Here is a 22,019-nt window from a genome sequence, read left to right as displayed (position 1 = left end):
GGATCAAGAATGGCTTCCCCCGGGAGCTCCGACGCGCAGCAAGAAGCGATCAAGTCTCGACTGTTCGCTGTGCTTCGACGACCCGAGAATGATCAGTGCGCGGACTGCGGTGCTGCCACGCCGAAGTACGTTTCGAGGCTCCTCGTTCCCGATTCCTTGGAGTTTTTAACTGATACTTTCGCATCAGATGGGCCACAGTGACACATGGAGGCTTCATCTGCACTCAATGCGCAGGCGTTCATCGATCTCTGGGTGTTCACGTGTCATTCGTACTCAGCGTCATGCTCGACAAGTGGACAGATGAACAGGTCGACGCAATGGACAAAGGTGGCAACGTTAAACTCAACAAACTACTCGAACGTACTCTCCCTCTACAACTTAAACTCAACGACCTAACGCCCAAGAAACCCGAAGCACAGACGCCACGAGCTGAGCGCGAACTCTTCATCCGAGCCAAATATGAAGAGAAACTGTTCTCTGGAGGTGTGGCCAATTCCCCTCCCAAGTCTCCCTCCAGACGTAGTCCCACCAAATCTACAGCTACAACCCAAGGAATGGTCGAGTACACTGGAGTGGTAGTGATTGACCTCAAAGAAGCCAAGGAGCTTGCTGGCATGAACATCAGTGGCAAATCAGACCCGTACGTCACCTTCCGCTTAGGTGAACAAAGTATCAGTAGTAAACGCGTGGACAACAGTGTCAATCCTCAATGGAACCAGCAACTTTTGCTCTCGTGGGACGGTACTTCTCCTCTGGAGATCGAGTTGTACGACTACAACAAAGTCAACGCAGATCGACCCATGGGAGCCTTCGCTATTAGCGCTGAGCAGCTCTCGTCTCTACCTGACGCTGGGGACTCGGATGGTCCCTATGAAGATTGGTATCCTGCCATTATGCCTCGAGACTGGGCTACCAACTTCAGTGAGCACATGGTGGCAGGCGCTGAAGGTGTCACGAAGGGAATCTATCGCGGTATCACTGGAGTGTTCAAAGACCCGATCAAAGGAGCTCGAGAGAACGGACTTGAAGGCTTCGCTAAAGGCGTCGGCACTGGCGTCGCTGGCGTAGTTTACCGTCCCATTAAGGGCCTTGGGACGATGGTCAAACACTCGGCTTTATCTGTCGGAGTCGGCAAGAAACACCGCAGCAACAGCGTAAGCAGCGAGCACGACGGCAGCTCGTCACCACACAGTCGAGACTTTGTAGCTGCGGGGTCGGTACGCATTGCCTTATCCCTGCAGAAATTCTCGTAAGATATCGAGTTGTGCCGTAAAATACACTGAATAGCATGGAGACAAAACGTGTAATTTATTCGTTCACCTTGGTCGTGGTGTCCTACGTCACACATCTTGGGTGTTTTGTTTTATCGTGTCTGGTCTTTAGATTCGAGTTTCCTACATGAGGGTTCGGAAGTTCAACAGTTCGCTCTTCACCCGACGGAATTGCTCCAGCAACGTCGATGCCTCTCCGTTTCCATCTAAAAAATAAAAATAAAATACCGTCAGCCTAGAATAAAAAAAAACTTACGAAGACAGTGTACGTACTCTGTGATGTGGCGCGTAGATCCGTGATAAATCCATCGCAGAGGTCGACTAAGTTCGGGCAACAGGCCGCGAACTCTGCGAGTTGGTCCTTCCCGGCACGAGGAGAGATGGCGTGTTTCTTCCAGATAGTAATAATGGCCAGCATCGACTGTAGCAAGTGCAGCGTCCAGCCTTCCCGGTAAAGGCGTTCCGGTTGTTCACGATAGAGCTGTTCGTAGTAGCTGAGCAGTACTCGGTGGGGCACACCGACGTCCAGGAAGAGCTTGAGCACCCAATTGAACGTCGTAGCGTCAATCGCAGCAGCCGACGCGACACTTCCAGCGAACGCGCCCATACCCGATGATCGAATATACCACAGAGAGATCCACTCGAGCACGTCGGCCAGGAAGCCCACAGGGAAGACAAACTCTCCCACACCAGTCGAGCCGCCGTGTCGGTCGTCGCCTTCCAAGTACAGCGATTTGCCCAGTCTCAAGAACTTGCACTGCATCTGGCCAATCCAGTTGCCGCTCTCGAACGAGGAACCGCCTCCAGTCCCGCTCGAGGTGGCCAGCAAGCCAGCCTTCTCGCATTGATCCAATCGCCACGCATTGAACGCTGCGTTGTTGGAGGATTGAGGCAAGAGACTGAAGACGATCTTCCGCCACAGAGTCGCAATCACGTCCGCTTCTTCCGACTTGCACACGTGGATAATGTGCAGACACTCGGTCCACATGTCGTACTTGGACGCGAACCGGTTGTACAGGGTGGAGGCGTCGAACAGCTTGAACGTCAGCAGCTGCAAGTCTGTCTTGCGTTGTCGTAGCTGTTCATCTGAAGAGCGAGACACTTCCAGCTCGACAACCTGCTGCTCCAGCGCCTTGAGGACACGAACCTGCAGCTGCAGCACATCCAGCACGTCGCGTACTTCTTTAATGGCCTCTGACGCCTCGCCCACGTCTTCCAGACTCTTGAGACAACTCAGCGCCTTGGACACGTAGTACTGCCGCTTGGTAATATCCGGGTTGCTCGCCACCACAAGAGCCGACGACGACGCGTACTCGTCATCCATAGAGTCCTCGTGTGCACGTGCCCACCACACTTTGGCCGCCACGAGATACTTGTGCTGATCCATGTAGAGCTTGACGAGCAGATCTTGGTCTTTCTCCTTCAAAAACACTTCAATGTACGGAGAGCGGATAGACGTCAGCAGATGAGAGTGGCCACGTTCATAGAGCCACGTGTACAGCAAGTTGTGGAAGCTGTCGTCTTCCGAAGCCAACGCAAAGTGGAAGAGTTCTTCCACGCACTTGTTCTTCGTCTCATCGTCCAGAGTCACCATCTCCTCAACAGCTTGAGGACTCGCGCTCGCTGTCTCTCCGCCCAGAAGTTTGTGTAGAGCCAGCAAGATGCAGCCAAAGCATCGTCTCTTCCAGGTCTGTTTAACACCGCTGAGATCCGACGCTGCTGCGTCGTGGAAGTGCTTAGCGCAGGCCAGAGAGAGCTTCACGACGCCTTCGTAGTAGTTGAGCAGCGTGTAGTCTTCACAGATGCCCTGGAGGACATCCAGACAGTCCTCGGTATCCCACATGTGGCACGAGTTCAAGAACTGACCCAGAGATTCCTTCAAGAAATTCTTACGTGCAACAGGAGAGCCGCTGAGTTTGGCGTTCGACAAGCTCCGGTATCCTTGATAATGCCACAGATCCGACACGGAGAAGAACGTGGGGCACTGTTCGCGCAGCTGCTTGATCAGAAACTGGTTGTTCTCGTTCCGGCCACGCATCAGAGCCTTCGTCATGGTCTTGGCGGCTAGCGCGCCGTCCGTCGTTGTCACCAAGTCGCTGAAGCTGAGACGGGCTAGAGGTTCCTCCAAGGAGACCTTGTACTCCTGAGCAATCCGCAGCAACGAGATGGCCTCAATACTACGCAGCACCAGCTGGTACAGATAGTACAGAGATCGCTGCTCGGCCTTGAACCGCGTCTCACGTTTAAGTTGATCTTCACTCAGTGATTTTTGGTGCCGCATCACGAGCTCCGACACACGAGAGAGACCGGCCTCCGTACTCTCACCTAACACGCCGTCCAAGCTCGGGTTGTTCTCTAGTGCCGCGCCACCACTAATGGACACGGCGAAGGGGCCAGCGCTCTCCATCAATTGACGTAGCTGGAAGAGAATCTCGCGGATCTCGTCCAGTTTTTCCGTAGAATGAACATTCTCGAAGCTCGTCGCAAATCCAGGAGACTTAGCCGACGGCTTTGAGTTGACGGCACGGGACACCACACGTCGGCCGAGTGTCTTGGAAGTCCAGAGCGGACGCAGCACACGACACGCGAACGCGACCAGGCCATCGTGCTGGTACGACATGCCGAACTCCGTAGTCAGCACGATACGCGTGCTCGAAGACGTTGAAGTCCCGTTGGAAGTAGAGGAAGTAGGCTCCACGGCCACGTTGTCAGGAGGGCCTTGAGCGATCTCGAAGATACCCTGCACAGCGGCCGTGTAGATATAATCATCACTCTTCATACGGGCCAAACCGCCAGGACGCGGCGCGACCAACGAAGCGGCCGTGGACGTCTCGCTTACTAGAGGATCAGTGGGAACTCCACAGGCCAGGGCGATGAGCATACACACCACCTGAATCTCACCGAAGCAACGAACAAATGGCGCCAACACTGCCATCTGTTCATGGCCACGGGACAGCAACAACACACGGTGAAGCTGGTCTAGAGGCCGGATCTTCTTAAACACCTGTATACCAGCGTTCGTCAGACACAAAAAGTGTCGCGAAGGTTGCGAGTACATGAGCGCCATCTCTCCGACGACAGGCGCGTTCTCTGACGCACTTCCAGCAGGGATTCCAGTACTCATTTCGTCGAATGAACGCTTGCTACCACTACTAGCGCCCTTTGTACTGGCATTAGCAGCTGCGATTGCCTCAGCCTGCGCTATCCACGAACTCTCGGGGCCTTCGCTCGAATACGGATCCAGTTCTTGAATATCTACCACCTTTCCGATGCAGGTGTCTAAGGAGACAGCTTCGCGGATCGTAGGCTTCCTAGCTGCTAAGCCTGTCTGTAGCGGTAGTGCTGTGGTGCTAATAGGGTCGTGTGCAACGCCCACAAGTTGGTCCTGCTGGTCTCGTCGTCCTTCAATGCACAAGAAGACACCCTTTCGATGGAACGCGACATGTACTGCGCTTGGGCTCTTGCCCGGCGCGTAACCTGGCTGCATTCCTTCCTTGGCGTGATAGGGCGGTGCATCGCGCAGTGAGATCGCCGGAGGAGGCAGACGGATGTGGAGAATCTCAAGTCTCGATGGACGTTTGGCTCGGCCGTAATTGCCAGCTCCTGAGTACGTGTATCGTCGAGAAAAAGCTGTCAAGTAGAAGCGGATACCGTTGGACGTGACGGCCACCAGCGTCACCACCTTGGACTCATCCGGCGCCACTGAAGACAATGCGACAATCTTCAAAGGATTGGGCGATCCGGCCACGGCCGGTTGGAACAGTCTCTCATCTGGACAGGAAACGCGCGTCCGGCGGTTCTCACGCGCGTACTTGGCCCCGTCGGCCAGCAGGTTCACGGCGCAGACGGCCTTGATCTCGTCTCCATTGGCCCCAAGGTCAAACACGCTCACTTGGGCGTCGTCGTGCAGCACGTAGAGAATGTGTCGCGAGTGGTCCACACACATGTCCACCACTTTGCCAGGCGCACTGGCCAGGCCGGCCAGGAATCGAGGCAGATACTGCGCGTAGCTGAACGTGTGGATCACTTTCCTGCAGCAATCCCACGATCCAACTCCGGGGACATTCGTCAGCGCCGATCCGAGCAGCGAGTTGCGGTCGGCCGCGGCCTTCTGCTCCGGTGCGTATAGGAACTCATACAGTGCGCCGTCCGAGCCTCCGAAGAAGATACGGCCACTGCGCGTAGTCGCAACCTTGCGGACCACACACTTGTCCGTACTGACACTGAGCTTTGTACTCTGCAGCTTGAAGCTCATGGACTCGGGCTGGTTATCGTCGGGCCACGACGGCCAGAAGCACCACTTCCACGGTAGTGGCCACCACGAGCACGTGGCGGACCTTGGGGGTAAACACTCCGGTGGCTGGCCGGGCCACGAGCCCCACGGCCACGATGGCCTGGTCAAACTCCTTGGCGGCGAAGCGGCCGCGCTGCGCGTAGCTCCAAAGGAAGAGGCGGTTGTCCACGGACGTCCAGGCCGAGCGGATCTCCGGCAGCAGGCCGGACAGCGACAGTGTCTTCGTATCGTCCAGAGCGGCGGCCACCACACCCGGCAGAGGGATCACGGAGCCCTTCTTGGCCACCTGTGGGGTCCATTGTGACGCGTACGGCTCGAAGAAATAGTTCTGCGGCTCGGACTGAGCGTTCAGCTGGTCGGCCAAATCGGGAAATGACGCGTCTTCCTGTGTAGCCTGGTCCACGCGCGTCTTGGCGTCCGACAGACCCTTGAACGTGCGCTCCGCCGACTCCATGACGACTATGGGGACGATTGGGCGCGGGTTTGTTTGGGATCAAAAACCTTGAGCGCTATTGATTAGACAAAAAGACAATTTTTATTTTGTCCAATCATATTCATTTTGTTTCGGTAAACTTACTCAAGTACGTGTATTTAATACGAAGTAGCTGTTAGCCATTTCACGTATACAAGTGTAGCCATTTCATGTATACATGTACACCGCACACTCTAAACGCTCACTTGCATTTCTTCACTACAGGCACTGTTTATCTTTCTTGTCTTACTACTCCCGGTCAGTTCGAGATGAAAGAGAACATGGATGGTTCGGGTTCCAGCAGCACGCTGCGCTGGGACTGCGACTGCGAAACAGACGACGAGGCCACAGTCGGTGTCGTGGACGACGAATTGCTGCCCCGCATAAAGCCAAATGCGGTAGGTGACGTCGGCTGCGTACTCGTCGCGCTATTGTCGAACTCCGCCGCGTTGATAGTGGACATAAACCCGAACGATGACCGGGTGGACTCAGTAATTGTCGGGGCTTGATCGGTCGACTGAGATGCCATTGGTGGCCGACCTGATGCCGTCGACCGCAACGAGGCCTCCAGATCGCTGAGACCCATTGGTCGACCATGACTGCTCTTCGTTAATGTGTCGTATAGTGCAGGTGGCGGTCTAGGCGGCTGCTGCTGCGTGTCATCCTTCACCCTGAGGCCAGCAAACATTGGCTGTTGCGGGGTACCGGTACTCTCCTTTAAGCTCAGTCCTGCAAACACGTTTGTAGCCATCTCCACTGCCGGTGCTGCGCTATCTGACGACTGCCTGACGATGATTGGGGCAGCAGCTGCAGGCTGTTGTGCATTGTCACGAAGGAAACTGAAGCCATACGAGTTGTCAGCCTGTACCGGTGCTAACGGTACCAGAACGTTCCCACCATGAACATCCGCCACTTGTGGGTTCGCATTGGCGTTCAGAAACTGAAAACCCGAGTCGTCTTGTAGCTGGGAGATTCCCAATGGCGGGTCATTCACTGTGCTATTCGAGTCTCCTCCAACAAACGCAAACGCTGAGACGGGGTGTTTCTCCTCGTCAGACGCTGCCACGCTGCTGTACAAAGGAGTAGGGTCTGAACTCGCAGTACTCTGGATGAGTCGAGCCAGATCGTCAGCTCTACGCACGAGAGTCGAGCGGAACTGCTTGACTTCCTCGTAGTTTGGCGGGCGGTGATCTTCGAAAATGACCGAGTCGATGCCTTGTGTCTGGATTTTCTCCACTGTGCCGTGAAGTTGTGCAAGTTGGTTGCGCCGGTCCGCAACGGGCTGTCCGCCGTGCTCGCGACGGATGATTTCTTTCAGCTTGGCCTCTATTTCAACCAAGCTGCTGCTATATCCGTTCAAACGAGTCATGAACGCCTCGCCACTGGAGCTTCCGGGTGTGTAAATATCTTCCGATTCGGGTTGGACTTGATCCTCCCCCGTGCTCTTCTCTTCTGTAGCACTGTCTTCCTCTTCTTCCAAAGGAGGAGGGATGTATGGCACTTGAAGCGTCGAGGGGTTCGCAGTCCGGCCTTGTGTCATCAGCTTCTTGAACCGCAGTAACTTGGGTGCGTTGGTTAGAGATCCTAAGATGGGGCCCACCTCCACTAGCCCCTTGTTCTCCACGTAGATGGAGTTAATACTAATCAAAGCGCAGCCAGGACAAATAGCTGGATGTAGCTCGAGATATCCACGTCCACCAGTCGGCAAAGGCACGAAGCGTTCAATCACAGTCATGTCGGTAATTGTCCGGTCCAGCATGACACCCATGGGTCCTGGGGGCACATCAATTTCCAGTATCACTTCACGCAGCGGCTCCGTAGGTTGTGTAAGTTCTGAAGCGTCTTCATACCCTCCATGCACTGCGTCAGATGACGGTTTGTATGCATCAAAAGACTCCAATGCTTGGGTGCCATCATTCGCGTCCAATCCTTCAAAAGCATCGTGGATCGGGTCTGATATCTCCAGTTCTTCTACTTTCTCTTCTTTCTCCGGCTCAATCATCTGCGTAGGCTGCAGCATCGTCGGCTCCGGCAGTGTATCAAACACAGTGTGACGACGTTGAAGCACACTTGCCCGTGCTGGCTGGGTCGGAGCAGCAGCTGTCGTTGTGCTTTGTTTCTGAGGCTGTTGACCGCCCATGAACCGGAAAGCTGACGAAGTTTCAGCAGTTAACGACGATGGAATGCCATGTTCAATCGCTTGGATGCTGTTTGCCGTTGGGTTCTGGTTCATGAAGCCGAAACTAGACGAGTCTGATGACAGAGGCGGTGCGCTGGGCTCTGGGTTGGCATTCTGAGGGATAAAGCTGAACGCTGACCCACCTGTCGGCTGAGCTGGCATCGTCAGTTGCGGTGATGTGTCCATTTCTCCGCCATTAGCAGAGAGGAAGCCAAAGCCTGAGTTGCTGACCGGAGGCGTCATCGGCTCAGCTGCTCTCTGGGCTGGAGCGTAGTCCTGTTGCGTTTGCTGCGCTAACAAGTTGAATGCTGATCCGTCGGGAGCTGCTGGACTAGGGAGCGGCGCGCTGCTACTGCGTGGAGAGTCGTTCATGTCCATCATCAAGTCGTGCGGCGTCTGCTGGGACGCTACAACGGGCGACGTGTGCATCAAAATATTCATCTCTGGCGAGGCTCTAGCCTCAGTCTCTTCAGCTTCTTCCTCCTGCATCCTTCGCATCAGTTCTAATGGAGTCTCCTCATCCGGTGGCACGTAGTCCTTCAGCAACGCGTACACTTTGTCAGCACGCTTGCGCAACATGTCCTTCCTGGCATTGCGCAGGTCCTCCAGCAAGTCCAGACGTCCACTGTAGTATTGCTTGTAGAACTCTGCCTCTCCACTACTCAGCAGAGCGTTGAGTACGGACAGCGCCTTGGCCTTGACCTGCCACAATGGACTCTCGAACTTGTCGTCCAGCAGCTCACAGATGTACTGCAATAAAAGAATCAGTGTCCGCTCAGAGAGTGAAATTCGTATTAATACAGAGATATATCACGCACGTCATGGTCCAATGTATGCAGGTAGCGTAGCAGCTTTTGCAGCACCTCACGCGGCGGAAAAGACGAAGAGCCGGCAGAAGAGCAGAGCTCAGAGACGAGAGCGTTCTCGAGGTCTGTCTGGAGCTGCGCTGGCTGTTGCTGCGCCGGAGTCTTGAAGCCCTGCTTCCATCGGGCTGCCTGTGACGCGTACGTCGACTCGGGCGCGGGCCGCCGCTGGCTGTGCATGAGGAAGGAAGAGCGTCTTGCTGGTTAGATGCCAGTATGAATGGGGGAGGTAGAGAATTGGCATGACAAAGACTTTCCGTCAATCATCGCGCGTAGAATTGAGATGAGGAGATATGATTGGTAGAAACGTGTCTACGCATCTGATACGCAATGATGACACGCGACCTACACTTTTGCCGCCGAACTTCTCAGAAGGGCCCAGTGCCACGCTGAAAATGTGAGTGGTGACTGATGATGTTAAAATTCACGTAGTCTGCTTGGCTCTCCTTGCTTTAAAAAAATTGTATTTGAGTCCCGTTGCGCATGAATTATCAGTCACTTTAACATGGAAATTTACGTGCTACATATAATACTGGGGCACGAGGAGCTGCGAAGTGATGCCCGAGGTTTCGCTAGTATTAACGTGTGCGTAGTATTTTGAAATGCGTTACTCATCTTGATAAGCTACCCGAATTATAAGTATCAGCCTCGCAAAAAAAATAAAAAGTAAACTTCTCAAAAGAAATTAGCCTTGTTAGGACGATCTACGGAGCGAACGTTTGGTTGGATGGGCGGTGGTAGCTGTTTACCGTCTTCAGTTGATCCATTGGGCACTGCACTGCTGACCGCCTCGCCATAATAATTCCGTCGAGGAGTGTCGGTGTCGATCTCCGTTTCATACATCGAAGCTGGTTCGCTGGTACCGTCAAATTCGTCGAAACTCGACTGCGAGAACAGCGTCTGTCTCTGCGAGTAACTGGACACAGAGGACCGACCGTGTCGCTCTGCATCGACAGCTCGTTGATGCAATGCATGCTGGAACCTCGCGCCGTCTTTCCTCCTAGAAGCGTTCGAATCGACGACACTTAGCATGTCAAGATCTTGCAGCAACTGGCCCAGACAGACACGGTGCTTGAGCTGTGCCACCTTGGGCTCTGTAAGTGAAGCGCTACCAACGCTCAAGAAGATATGGTCTCGTGTTACTTGACACGATGTGAAGAAATGGAACCGAAGACTGAAGTAAGGAGACTCCAAATACTCGTCCCAGATGCTGTTCTCCTCTTCGTCGCTAGTGGTAGAAACTCCATTAGAAGCGGTGGTCGGGTTGTCCACTCCTTCGGACTCAACGACACTATCCGTCATTTCCTGTGTACGCTGCAAAAACTGCCACACTGTCCCGCTCAACGTCAAGCAGTCAGCTGTGTATTGGCACTTGCCAAAGTCTCCTGTCTCGACTTTCAGCTTAGGGGGTTGGGTGGGGTCATCAGTGACCACCGACACTGAAAACGGCGTGAGCGTTTGCCCAGGTTCCAGCTGCGATACGTCCGTCGGAACCTCAAACAAAACACGCACTGACGGATTCTTCACTGCAACTTTCAAACGATCACCAGGCAACTCAACTCCACCTCCCGACTCATTGTCCCGAAGCGAGTCAAGCAAAAATTTCGACAGCACCAACGTGCCATTCTCATGTGTTCTGGTCAACACAGACGGTGGAGGTTCGTTCACACTGTGAGTGTTTATTTCTACGCCATCACGTGAGGACAACGCCGTTAAGTGAGTGAGCGGGATCACCACGGATCCGGAACACGGGCCTTTGCCAGAAAACTCTCTAGCTTCTACGAACAGCCGACTCATGAACCCACTTGGGAGCACACCACGGAAAATCACACCCAGCACGTCGACGTTGGTTGTGATATAGGACAACAACTTGGTCGCTCTCTCGTATCGAGCATCCAGTCGGGCCAGCTTATTTTGCAGATACGTCCCATCCCTCAGCTCTGCCAGATTTGATATCCCAACCGAACTTGTGTCCATACTTCTGCGAATGATACGCTGCAACGCCATGTAGTACGTCGCGGCTCCTTCGCATAAATCAAGACGGAACGTAACATCCACGAGCGAAATTGACACGTCCACGGGATATTCCTTGATCTGCTCAATAGTATTCATAATCGACGAGAACGACGACGCGTCTGGATCTCTACGTGACGGTGAAGTTGACGATGAAGACAGCAGATGAATGCTCCGACTCCACAATTCACTCACGAGTGCCTTCAAGTGAGGAGTCTGGTGGAACTGCTCGAAGTAGCTGATCAGGTTGCGGATACACAGTCTGGGGGTCTCTGCCTTACCAAACAGCGTCTTGTTATTGCTGTGGGTATCAATAAACGTCTTGAAGATAAGGTACAGAACTTCAGCTTCGTCGTCCGAGATAGCCATGATCTCCCGCGCTGTCTCCGATAAATCTCGATCTCTTTCCTGCTTTTCTTTGGTGTTGGCGTTGTTCAGTGCTGCGTCATACACCGACAGCTTTCGTCCACTGATCTTGATGTCTCCTGACAAGACAACCTGAGCTTCACGACGTTGGAGGAGTGGCCCAAGCTCGACACAGAATAATCGCTGAGCTGCGCCTCCCACCACGGATGGAAGCATCCGGTTGATGAACATTTTCATGATCGTATCGTGGTCTTTGCCGCGCTTGGTACTGTTGGTTTCTCTCTCGTAATATACGAAGCTCATGAGCTTGACGCCCAGCTCTTCCGGAGGAACCGTCCACCCGGAGATGGAGTCGAATACAAGGGGAATGTCGGCGACGAGTTGAGCTTCTACGTTCAGCTCGTCACAATGGAAGCTCGGGAGCCGTCCCTCTGTCGCTAGTGTAAAATTTGTGACTCGGATTTTAAGGCCATGAGCTGATGAGGTCGAGATATGGAGCGACAAATGAGGAGCGGTCGATCTCGTCTCAATGGAAAATTTTGCGAGAAAAGAAGGGATCCAGACATCTCCAACACCGACGTAGATCCCGTCACTTCCGAACCGCAGCGAATACCCTTCAAAGTCCGGTAAATAATGCTCTTGTTTCGACTTCTCGACGTTCTCGCTAAGCTGAGTAAAGAGATGACGCAGCTCAATGTACTCGGACCATAAGCTGTGGTTCTCTGGCCGTAGCTCTTTCTTGTTTTCACGCATCTTTTCGAGTCTTTCCTTGATACTAGCGCGTTGTCGAGCCAGGATTTCAATGCGTCGGTAGTTCGAGCTCTTGGCTGCATTCCACGCCTTCACCTGCTTCTTCTTCCGAGCGTCTACACGCTGATGAATCGTCTCCATAACCTGTTTGATCTGTTCAAACTGCTGCTTCCTGTCACTCGCAGTGTTTGTCGATAAAATACCCAACGACGGCAGCACCACATGCTCGACGTGGTCGATATAGTCTTCTAGCGATACGGTCGACTTACTCTCCCCAAAAACTTCAATGCACGCTTGAACCAGCAATGCCGCTTCCTGAACGCCACGTACGCTGACCAACAAACTGTCCTGCAGCACTAAATACCGTGCAATGTGCTTGTCAGTGTATTCACCGAGCGTTCCCTTGGTCACCAGCACGCGTCGGAACATCAAAACCGTCGGCATCTCCACACTCGCTAGCGTCATCTGAGCCATCTCCAGCGTCGAGAATCTCCTCATCTGTCCGTTCACGCCCACCAAGACATCGCCAACTTGGACAAGTCCTGACTTCTCCACATCTCCCGGCGGTCCTATCTTTCCCTTGTCAACGCTGCGGTCGAATCCGTGCACCACGATCTGACCCTTTTCCAGCGCCAATCGCACCTGGAAAGGTCGTGAATTGCACTGAATTCGCACCAGAGTCCTGTCTTTCGCTTTGTCACCGTCGAAATCTTCGTCGGACAGCGCCGATCGACGCCGTATTGACGGTGTACGCCTCAAGGGCGACGCGGGGTTTGAAGTCTGAGAAAGGGAGAACGGAGATTGACTCTGGACTTCCTCGGACGGCGTTCCGGGCTCTAAAAATCCGGCGAATCGACGTCTTGTGGTCGGAGACAGCGCCTCGCTCAACATACTTCGCCCACGCGCGAACAGCGGCAGCTTGGACGGGTCCATCTCGCCGGTACGAGCTAAAGCTCTAATTGCGATTTTTTCGAAGATGTAGTTGCAATATTTTTGTAACGGCGAATCACTTGCGATTTGTAACAAATTTCACGTGAGTGGTAGACAAAGATGGCGGAAGTGTCAACGTATTTGCTGCTGGTGTTGCGTGGACTGGAGTTCCTGGTGGAGGAAGAGATCCGATCCAAACTGCAGGTGGAGAGTCTGGAGATATGCAGTGTGCAGGAGAACCCACGACCGCCTTACATGCAGGTGCTACAGGGCCAAGCGGCTGTGGGAAGGATCATCCTGCAGACAAAGTCGTCGGCTGCAAAAGTCCAGGAACTACAGTCCGTGCAGGCGACACTTGCGTTGCTGGCTAAGAGCGATGATATCGACACGGAGAGTGACGCTGGTGTGAAGCAGATCGGGGTGGGTTCATGCTTAAAACTGATAGTAAGAGGTTCTGAGCTGACGGATACATTTGATGTAGCAATTGGTGCAGAATGCTGACTGGGACTCGGCTGTGAAGCTGTGGAAACAGCACTCTGTACGTCCAGTAGAGGACAACGAGATCAAATTTCGAGGCTCATGTGTGCGCGATGGCAAACACAAGTACAACTCGCAAGTTGTTGCGGGAGAAGTTGGTGCGAGAGTGGTGGAAAAGTTCGGCTGGACTGTGAACCTGACAGAGTTCGACGCGGAGGTGGTGGTGATCATCTTCTATAAGTTCATGGTCGCTGGCATTGCACTGGCAGACCCACGTAAGATTCAGTTCCGCAATCGACTGGCGAACGAGAGTCGCAGTGCATTAGCAGACAGCGACTACATTTCGACGCTGCGTCCTAGCACTGCCTACCTCATGCTACAGCTCGCAAAGCACAACTATGGTGATGTAGTACTAGATTCAATGTGTGGAATCGGCACTCTTCCAATCTGTTCGGCTGATTTCACGAACGACGGAGTGTATGCTCTTGGAGGCGAGCTGGATGAGCTTCCGTCGGGCAAAGCAGGTCAGAACGCGGTTACTCGGCCACGACCCGTGGATATTGCGCGCTGGGACAGCACACGGTTGCCTCTACGCAGCCACAGTGTCGACCGAGTGATGATCGACATGCCGTTTGGCGTTCGCTGTGGCAACCAACGCCAAAACAACAAGGTACACAGCTACCTCGCTGTTCCGTGATATTTAATTACGTATCTAACGCAAGTTTTCCTCATTGCGTCCCATTTTCGACGTTCAGATGTATCCGAAAGTGTTCAAAGAGCTACTCCGTATTCTACGTCCTGATGGTCGAGCTGTGCTGTTGGTGATGTCCAAGAAGTTGTTCAAGGGAGCTGTCAAGGATCTACCCTGCCGCGTTGTGGCCGAGCACATGGTGAGCATCGGTGGTCTAGGCGGTGGCATCTACGTCATCGAGCCTTCTGCATCCATCCCATCTCAACCTACAGAGGTAAAACCCTCCACCATCGGCCAGAAACGCAATGCTAGCAGCGTCAGCACCTAAGAGTTTCAAAAGACAAAAAAACATATGGCTACATTCTGCTCAATGGCTACACTCGTCCCAAACCCGCAAAACCCGGGTTCGGGCCCAACTGCCACCGCATTCCATGTCGACTATGGTGGGCAAAGGCCGCGGCAAGCGGCTGACAGATAGCGAGCGTATGGAGATTATCGCACGTTTAGAGGACCCTTCTAGCCAATTATCCAAAGCGGAGTGTGCTCGCCAGCATGGTGTGACGCCCGCAGCCATCAGTAAACTCATGAAGGTCAGTCAATCGGTCAAGAAGCGCTACTCGGATGCAGGTGCGGATTCCAGTGGATTCCGCGACAAGAGGCAGCGCGGCGGCTTCTCCAAGAATGTACCGTTCGAAGACGAATTGTTTCGCTGGATCTGTAGCGTCCGGGCGCGTAAAGTGCCGCTGCTGGTGTCGCACGTCCAGTCGAAAGCCAAATTATTGGCCACGCGACATAAGATGAAGGAGGACTTTAAAGCTTCCAACGGATGGTACTACCGCTTCTGTAACCGATACGGCCTCTCTCCAGCCTCACTGCATACAGGGAATTCTACATCACCCGGTGACGAGACACAGCAGAGTTCTACGGGGGAGATGAAGAAGGAGGGGGCCGAGACGACCCGTGAATGGACCAATCTCCGGGACAAAATCAAGCAGTTTGGTCCCGAATTCGTGTATACGCTGAGTGAAGCTCGGCTGTTTTATCAAATGCTGCCCAGAGCTCTGGATGTGGTGCCGGAACACTTAGGAACCAGTCAAGAGACGACGGGGATGATAGCTGATGCTGTGGAGAGGAATGGAGCGCCGGGGAAAGCTGCACGTGTATTGGTATTAGTGTGTGTGAATGCAACGGGTACACATAAAATCCCGTTGCTGGTTGTAGGGAAGGAGAAAGTGCCTGCTTGTTTAGCTGCGTTACACCCGCAGCTTCTTCGTGGTGGTGTCAACAGCGCTGCTGGAATAGGTGCATCTTACCATAGCCAGCGCGACATTTGGTGCAGTGATCGCACGTTCCAGCATTGGTGTGGACGTGTATTCCTCCCAGCAGTCCGTCAACGCACTACACAACCTGTGCTGCTCATAACAGAGAACCCAGGAGGTCGTCTTGCTGGATTCCAGCAAGAAAATGTGTCCACAGTGTTTCTACCGTTGCGTACAAGCAGTGGGGGCTGCGAAGTGAATCTTTCGAGTCAGCAGCATGCTCACCTGGCCAAGGGGAACGCGTTCCAGCCCCCTCATGCTACTGTCGTTCGTGATTTCAAGCGACGCTACAAGATTGGGCTGTTCCAAGAGCGATTGAACTTCATTGAGACGCCAAACGACGAGAAGTATCGACTGATACAACGTGCAGCTAAGAAGCCAGTGGGTACTGCAGGTGTCGCTCTCGGACGCGTCCCGAACCTTCTTGACGCCATGAGTTTACTAAACGAGGCGTGGGCTGCGATCCCCCCGTCACTTATTCGAAGTGGCTGGATCAAATCCAACTTGGGCAATACCTCTATCATTTCTCCTGACTCGCTGATTACTCGGGAGCAGAACGATGACGCTGTGGTGATGGAGTGCTGTTCAATGCTGCGTAACTTAAATCTTGTCGATGATATGAACAAACTGGCCAAAGATATCCGTCTTTGGCTCTGTGTCGACGATGATTCCAGTGAACAAATGCAACAAGAGTTGCTGTACGACATCCAGCAGTTGCTACAAGAAGAGGAGCAGGAGCAACAGAGCAGTAACCAATGCCTCCAGCAACAAGTTCCATCGTTTCAGCAGCAAAACGCGGCAGCTTTCATGGATGCCACTAGTCTGTCTACCGGTTTTGATCCGAGTCAATCAGGCTCGTATGTGTATCGTACAGCTGCGCCAGTACTGACGATGGATCCGAATGTGGTGCAGGCAGAAAAGCGTAAAGCCATCGAGTTAGCTCTGCGTGCACTTGCCGGGGCAGAGGAAGCGCTGGATAACGCGGATGTGGCCGAGTTTTACGGTGATGAAGCAGCTGGTCAGGCGATGGAAAGCATCTCGCGAGCACTGCGACGATTGCGCCGTATTCAACGTGGTAAACAATCAGCTCTTGTAGCTGCTGCTGTGAATGCTGCAGCCAATGGTGACGCAAATGACAGCACTGGGGGTGCGTTGAGCACTCACGAATATTTTTACGGCAACGGCGCTCTAGGCAGGAACGCGTAGACCCGCCAGTGGTTCTATTGATCGTCAGTGGTTAATACTGTGTTGTTATCAAGGAAGATTCTAGGTTTTCTTTCACAATATCGAGCAATTGCGCGCTTCTTCCTGTTCGTTGGATGCTGCCACATTTTGAGCTGCTGCCACTTCACCTGGCTCCCACGAATGGCGACGTTCAAGTTCGGGGATATTAGCCTTCGAAAAGGGGTCTTTAGGGGCTTCTGGTGATGTTGATTCGCGTCGAAACATGGCTACAAACGAGTTTCTGGAGCCTCGTGTTGGAGACGCGTTCCTATTCAAGCGCTTCCCAGCTTGTTTGAACTCGCGCTTAAAGTGCGATGGTAGATTCGGCTTGATCTCTAGAGCCCAGCGCCAATAGCGCTCTTCTTCCTTGCCTGAGTGGGGCAAGATAAGTCGGATGTCCGCCATACACACTGGACATGCGCTACAAGATCGTAGAAAGTTAAAAACTGGAGCAAGAGAGACGTTATCGCAGGGTGGGGATCAGCTTACCACCAGTTTGTTGATGACAACTCATCTGTGGAGATTTTGCTGGACTTGATGCAGTCGTTGCACACGCACATGTGCCGACAAGGGAAGAAGACTGATGTAGGTCTTGTGTTGGCGCAGTAGACACACAGGGTGTCGGCTGGGTATGTGCCATCAGGGCGACGTGTAAATGGCTGTAGTTGGCGGAAATCTTTGACAAGCTTCGTGTAATGTTTAGAAAGCTCCACGGCATGTTGTTTCTGTACGACTGCAGATTGGGAGCGTTGCCGTAAGGATTTACCGATTGCTGGAGGGCCAGGTTCGTGATCTGGTGCTTCAGAACGTGATTGTTCAGAGTGTTCTTCAGTGGGAGCATGTCCGTGGAACGCAGCTTGGAGATACTGCTGCGATTGGACTTCCGCTACAGATGGTGCAGAAACATCGCTCTTTGCTTCTTCAGATGCAGTGGGGACTACTATGGCGGAGGTGCTGCTCCGAACCATTTCCACTAAGAACCCAGCAAGCCAATGTGCAATTTCCGGTTCAACTTGATCACCCAGGAATAGTACTTGTTAAAACTTCAACTTGCTGTATTTCAGCCAATCAGCGTTCATTTACGAGCTTAACCTCCTAGCCAGCCACAGCCACATCAATTGGAGCATCATGGTGCTCATGCGTCGCCGCGACAAGCGGCGCGGCAATGAGGCCGAGGAGATCATTGTGGCCAGCGACTCGTCCATTGTGGCCAATAAGGGCGTGCGCTCTTTGGGCGGTGCGCGTACGGGCCGCTTCGCCGCTGACATGCGCGTGAGTGTAGGCGGCTATGGCCGCGCGGACAAAACGTGGGGCGTGGACCACCCGTGGCACTCTACGGAGGAGGGCGATCTGTTCTCCCAGTTGTGTGCTAAAGACCGCATGGAGGAGGGCGATATGACCCACGAACTGACGCACGAGGAGCCCGTACTGGGTCTCAGTCGCGCGCAGCTTAAGAAGCGCAAGGCGAAGCTCAAGAAGCAGGGACTGACAGCCAAGCAGGCGGCTGAGGAGGCTTTGAAAGAAGCCGAGGAGGCCAAGAAACGTCACGAAGAAGAACAGATGCTGAAAGAGCAGCAGCAGATTGAGAAGCAAGAGGAGAGGAAGCGAAAGAGACAAGAGAAGAAGAGTCAAAACGAGACGCAGGAGACGGAGACCGAGAAAGAGCAAGCAGAGGCTGAAGCTAAGAAGGAGAAGCGTAAAAAAGAGAAGCAAAAAAAGAAGGAGAAGAAACAGGAAGCCATGGAACAGGCAGAACAACAAACCAAAGAGCAGGAACACGAGATGAAAAGTCGAGAAGTGCTGGCCTCGGCGTATGAGGAGAACGTGGGCAGCGAAGTGACGACCAAGAGTGGACTAGTGCTTCAGGATCAGCGTATCGGACAGGGCAAACTCCCTTTTGCCGGCGAGATGCTGACAGTCAAGTACCGTGGACGTCTCGGACGTGATGGTCTTGTGTTTGGCAAAGGAATGCTCACCACAACGTACGGTACGGGTTCTGTCATTGCTGGATGGGAAGAAGGACTCGGTACGATGCGTCCTGGAGGTGTAAGATTGCTCACAATTCCATCGGAACTGGGCTACGGTGAGAGCGGCAAAGGAGACAAGATCCCGCCCAATTCGACGCTCTTCTTCGAGGTGGAGCTCGTACGTATTGGCAAGCGCAAACGCGAAGCTATTGGTGACGACGACATCCCGCTGCCCAGTTCTTTCCAGCGCAAACGCATCAAACAGAAACCAGGCAAGAAAAGCGGCGAGGAAGAGGACGACGGCGAGGTGAAGCTGTCCAAGAGCCAACTCAAGCGACGACGTCGGAACCGGAACAAGAACCGGAGCCAGGAGGACGACGCTTGATGGGTTCCTCTACAGCGGACGTACCATAGTTTTATACCGTAGTCACATGCAATAGCACGCACATTGCTATGTTTTCAGCCAGTCAAATAGCACGTTCCTGGCCACGCACGCAGTGACATCCTCCTTTCATTGGTCGAAAATTAGAATCCACATCCCCTATTGGCTAAAACAACCTTTTGACAAGTTTCTGACGTTGCGTGCCGCGAGCATTTCGCTTTACCTCTCGCTGTCCGCAATGGTGGCGTCCATGGACGACGTTCCTACCCCTGTGTCGGCCACACAGGCCTCAATAAGCCCCAAGAAGCCTCGTCGAGTGGTCTCACTACTCATCGACAACTACGACTCGTACACGTACAACATCATGCAGATGCTGGCTCAAGTGAACGGAACTCCAAACAGTGTCACAGTCATCAAGAACGACGACTTCGACGGTCGGTTCGACGCTGCATGGGGCCATTTCGTGGCCCAAACGACTGCGATTACCGCTCAAGAAGACGTGGAATTGGAGTTCAACGTGGTCATCTCTCCTGGCCCAGGCCATCCGTCAGAACGTAAGGACTTTGGAATGTGTGCCGACGCTATTCGACACGCTACGGTGCCAGTGCTGGGTGTGTGTCTAGGACATCAGGGACTGGCTCAAGTCTATGGTGGACAAGTAGTCGAGGCCAACGAGGTCATGCACGGACGCACCAGTCGTGTGTTTATCGAAGGAGACAGCTCTCTATTCACCCACATTCCGAACGGGGTTCAGGTGGTTCGGTACCATTCGTTGGTAATTGACCCTCAAAATACTCCAAAAGAGCTCGAGGTGATTGCCTCGACGCAGGATGGCGTTATCATGGCCGTTCGCCATCGTACCAAGCAGCAGTTCGGCGTACAGTTCCATCCCGAGGCCGTGTGCAGTGAGTTCGGCTACCAGCTCTTCCAGAATTTCAGGGATGTGACGCTGGCTCAATGCGCGACAAAGTGCGAGCTGCACCATAGCAACCACCCCGAACAGAGCGCCGCGTTGCATGTTGAAAGCGGTCAAAAGTCGACGAACGTGCTCGACTATCGCGTTGTGATCCAGCGTGCATCGGCGGGAGTCGCATCGCTCGAGTTTGCGGAATTTGTGTTTGGTGAGCTTTATGGAGCCTCGAAGCGGTCGTTCTGGTTGGATAGTAGCAACCACGATACAGTGGCTGGTACTGATGCAGCAACTCAGTCGCGGTGCTCTATGATGGGCGACGACAGCGGGCCTCTGAGCTACTGTGTTGAATACGACGTCGCCAAAGTGGAGCTTCGCCTACGACGTCTCGTCAGTGATGCAGAGGAAGTGAAGGTGTATCCAGGACAAGATATCTTGACTCACGTGCGCGAAGTGATGCAAGCACACCGATCTCATCAAGTCGTGTTTAGCGATGGTGACGAGCTTCCGTTTGCCTTCCGCGGTGGCTTTGTGGGCTACTTTGGATACGAAGTGCTGGGAAGCGAACAAGAGGGTAAGAAGCTGTTCAACGACAAGGTCCACGTACAAGGAGAGCGTGCTCCAGACGCGTCGTTTTTGTTTACCGACCGTACGTTGGTATTCGACCACCGGGACGACGTCATCTACTCGCTGTCACTAGCCGACTGCAAGGCCGAAAGCGAAAGTGCTAGCCAGATGTGGCATGAAACAATCAAGAGCAGACTGAAGCAGCTATCTGAGACTTTCAACGAGAAGCCTGGAGCTTGCACGCCGCTGTCTTCTAGCGCTTCTAGCAAAGAAGAAGTGATCTTCCGTCCATCACGAAGCCGCGCTCAATACGTGGCTGATATTGAGGAGATCCAACGTTTGATCCGTGCAGGTGAGACCTACGAAGTGTGTCTAACCAACCACTTGCGAGCTGATTATGCTTTACGAGATCCACTGGCATTTTACTGTATGTTGCGCCGCCGAAATCCTGCTCCATTCGCTGGTTTCTACGTGAGTAACCCACGGAATCGCTTCCAGACGCCAAACGCTTTTAGTGGAGCTGATACACAAGACACATACGCGCTGTGCTGCTCGTCTCCTGAACGATTCCTAAGGGTGGGAGCTGATGGCTGGATGGAGTCCAAACCCATTAAGGGAACACGTCCTCGTGGCCGTGACTCGACCGAAGATGCAGCTATTGCCGAGGAACTTGCCAGCTGTGAGAAAGACCGTGCTGAGAATATGATGATCGCCGATCTGGTACGCAACGACTTTGGTGTCGTCGCTCGAGTCGGATCCGTACATGTACCGCGTCTTATGGGCGTGGAGACCTACGCCACTGTACATCAGCTGGTCACCACTGTTTGTGCTCAGCGTCGTCAAGACGCGGATGTTGTGGACGTGTTACGCGCTACATTCCCCGGTGGTTCTATGACTGGAGCGCCCAAGAAACGCACGATGCACATTATCCGACAACTTGAACGTGGCCCGCGTGGCGTTTACTCTGGCGGACTGGGCTTCCTATCGATCGATGGTAGCTGTGACTTGAACATCATTATCCGCACAGCCATCGTGACTCCAAACAGCGTGACACTTGGAGCTGGCGGCGCTATTGTAGCACTCTCTGATAGCGATGATGAGTACGACGAAATGCTGCTCAAGGCTCGAGCGCTTGTTGCAACAATTGGTGCCTACGCCACAGGAAAAGACAATGGCGGTGGAGCTCGAGTCGTTGTGGACTAAATTCGATGATGCTAGTCAAATGCTAGATAGTTGGAGCCCGTGGTGGAGCCCAAACACGCTTCATGTTCATCACTGTTGCCTGTTTGCGCGTCCAGCCATGGCCTTCACCTCGCCTTCTGCCCCACAAGCGAACACATCAAC

At 53.5% G+C, this 22,019-nt stretch overlaps 7 protein-coding genes across 7 annotated transcripts; 4 read left to right on the top strand and 3 right to left on the bottom strand.

Moving 5' to 3' along the window:
• Positions 1 to 9: 9 nt before the first annotated feature.
• PITG_07104 (ADP-ribosylation factor GTPase-activating protein, putative) lies at positions 10 to 1,253 on the top strand (the record flags this gene model as incomplete). The annotated part of the gene is made up of 2 exons (XM_002905022.1): positions 10 to 125; positions 188 to 1,253. 2 exons carry the CDS (start codon positions 10 to 12, stop codon positions 1,251 to 1,253), a joined length of 1,182 nt encoding a protein of 393 aa, XP_002905068.1.
• A 141-nt stretch (positions 1,254 to 1,394) lies between these two features.
• Positions 1,395 to 6,019, bottom strand: PITG_07103 (nuclear pore complex protein Nup155; the record flags this gene model as incomplete). The annotated part of the gene is made up of 3 exons (XM_002905021.1): positions 1,395 to 1,477; positions 1,545 to 5,514; positions 5,558 to 6,019. 3 exons carry the CDS (start codon positions 6,017 to 6,019, stop codon positions 1,395 to 1,397), a joined length of 4,515 nt encoding a protein of 1,504 aa, XP_002905067.1.
• A 277-nt stretch (positions 6,020 to 6,296) lies between these two features.
• On the bottom strand, positions 6,297 to 9,502 carry PITG_07102 (uncharacterized protein; the record flags this gene model as incomplete). Its single annotated transcript, XM_002905020.1, has 2 exons — positions 6,297 to 8,966; positions 9,035 to 9,502. 2 exons carry the CDS (start codon positions 9,257 to 9,259, stop codon positions 6,297 to 6,299), a joined length of 2,895 nt encoding a protein of 964 aa, XP_002905066.1.
• Positions 9,503 to 9,754: 252 nt separating this feature from the next.
• Positions 9,755 to 13,141, bottom strand: PITG_07101 (uncharacterized protein; the record flags this gene model as incomplete). Its single annotated transcript, XM_002905019.1, has 1 exon — positions 9,755 to 13,141. The coding sequence occupies one exon, from the start codon at positions 13,139 to 13,141 to the stop codon at positions 9,755 to 9,757; it is 3,387 nt and encodes a 1,128-aa protein (XP_002905065.1).
• An 88-nt stretch (positions 13,142 to 13,229) lies between these two features.
• PITG_07100 (uncharacterized protein) lies at positions 13,230 to 14,634 on the top strand (the record flags this gene model as incomplete). The annotated part of the gene is made up of 3 exons (XM_002905018.1): positions 13,230 to 13,558; positions 13,620 to 14,285; positions 14,371 to 14,634. 3 exons carry the CDS (start codon positions 13,259 to 13,261, stop codon positions 14,632 to 14,634), a joined length of 1,230 nt encoding a protein of 409 aa, XP_002905064.1.
• A 3,343-nt stretch (positions 14,635 to 17,977) lies between these two features.
• On the top strand, positions 17,978 to 19,201 carry PITG_07099 (uncharacterized protein; the record flags this gene model as incomplete). Its single annotated transcript, XM_002905017.1, has 2 exons — positions 17,978 to 18,476; positions 18,555 to 19,201. The coding sequence occupies 2 exons, from the start codon at positions 17,978 to 17,980 to the stop codon at positions 19,199 to 19,201; spliced, it is 1,146 nt and encodes a 381-aa protein (XP_002905063.1).
• A 235-nt stretch (positions 19,202 to 19,436) lies between these two features.
• On the top strand, positions 19,437 to 21,878 carry PITG_07098 (para-aminobenzoate synthase, putative; the record flags this gene model as incomplete). The annotated part of the gene is made up of 2 exons (XM_002905016.1): positions 19,437 to 20,216; positions 20,271 to 21,878. 2 exons carry the CDS (start codon positions 19,437 to 19,439, stop codon positions 21,876 to 21,878), a joined length of 2,388 nt encoding a protein of 795 aa, XP_002905062.1.
• Positions 21,879 to 22,019: the final 141 nt, after the last annotated feature.

The sequence above is a fragment of the Phytophthora infestans genome, genomic scaffold (assembly GCF_000142945.1).
Source record: "Phytophthora infestans T30-4 supercont1.10 genomic scaffold, whole genome shotgun sequence".
Classification (NCBI taxonomy): Eukaryota; Oomycota; class Peronosporomycetes; order Peronosporales; family Peronosporaceae; genus Phytophthora; species Phytophthora infestans.
Note: the sequence above shows the minus strand (reverse complement) of the source record. Positions and strands in the feature narration are given on the sequence as shown.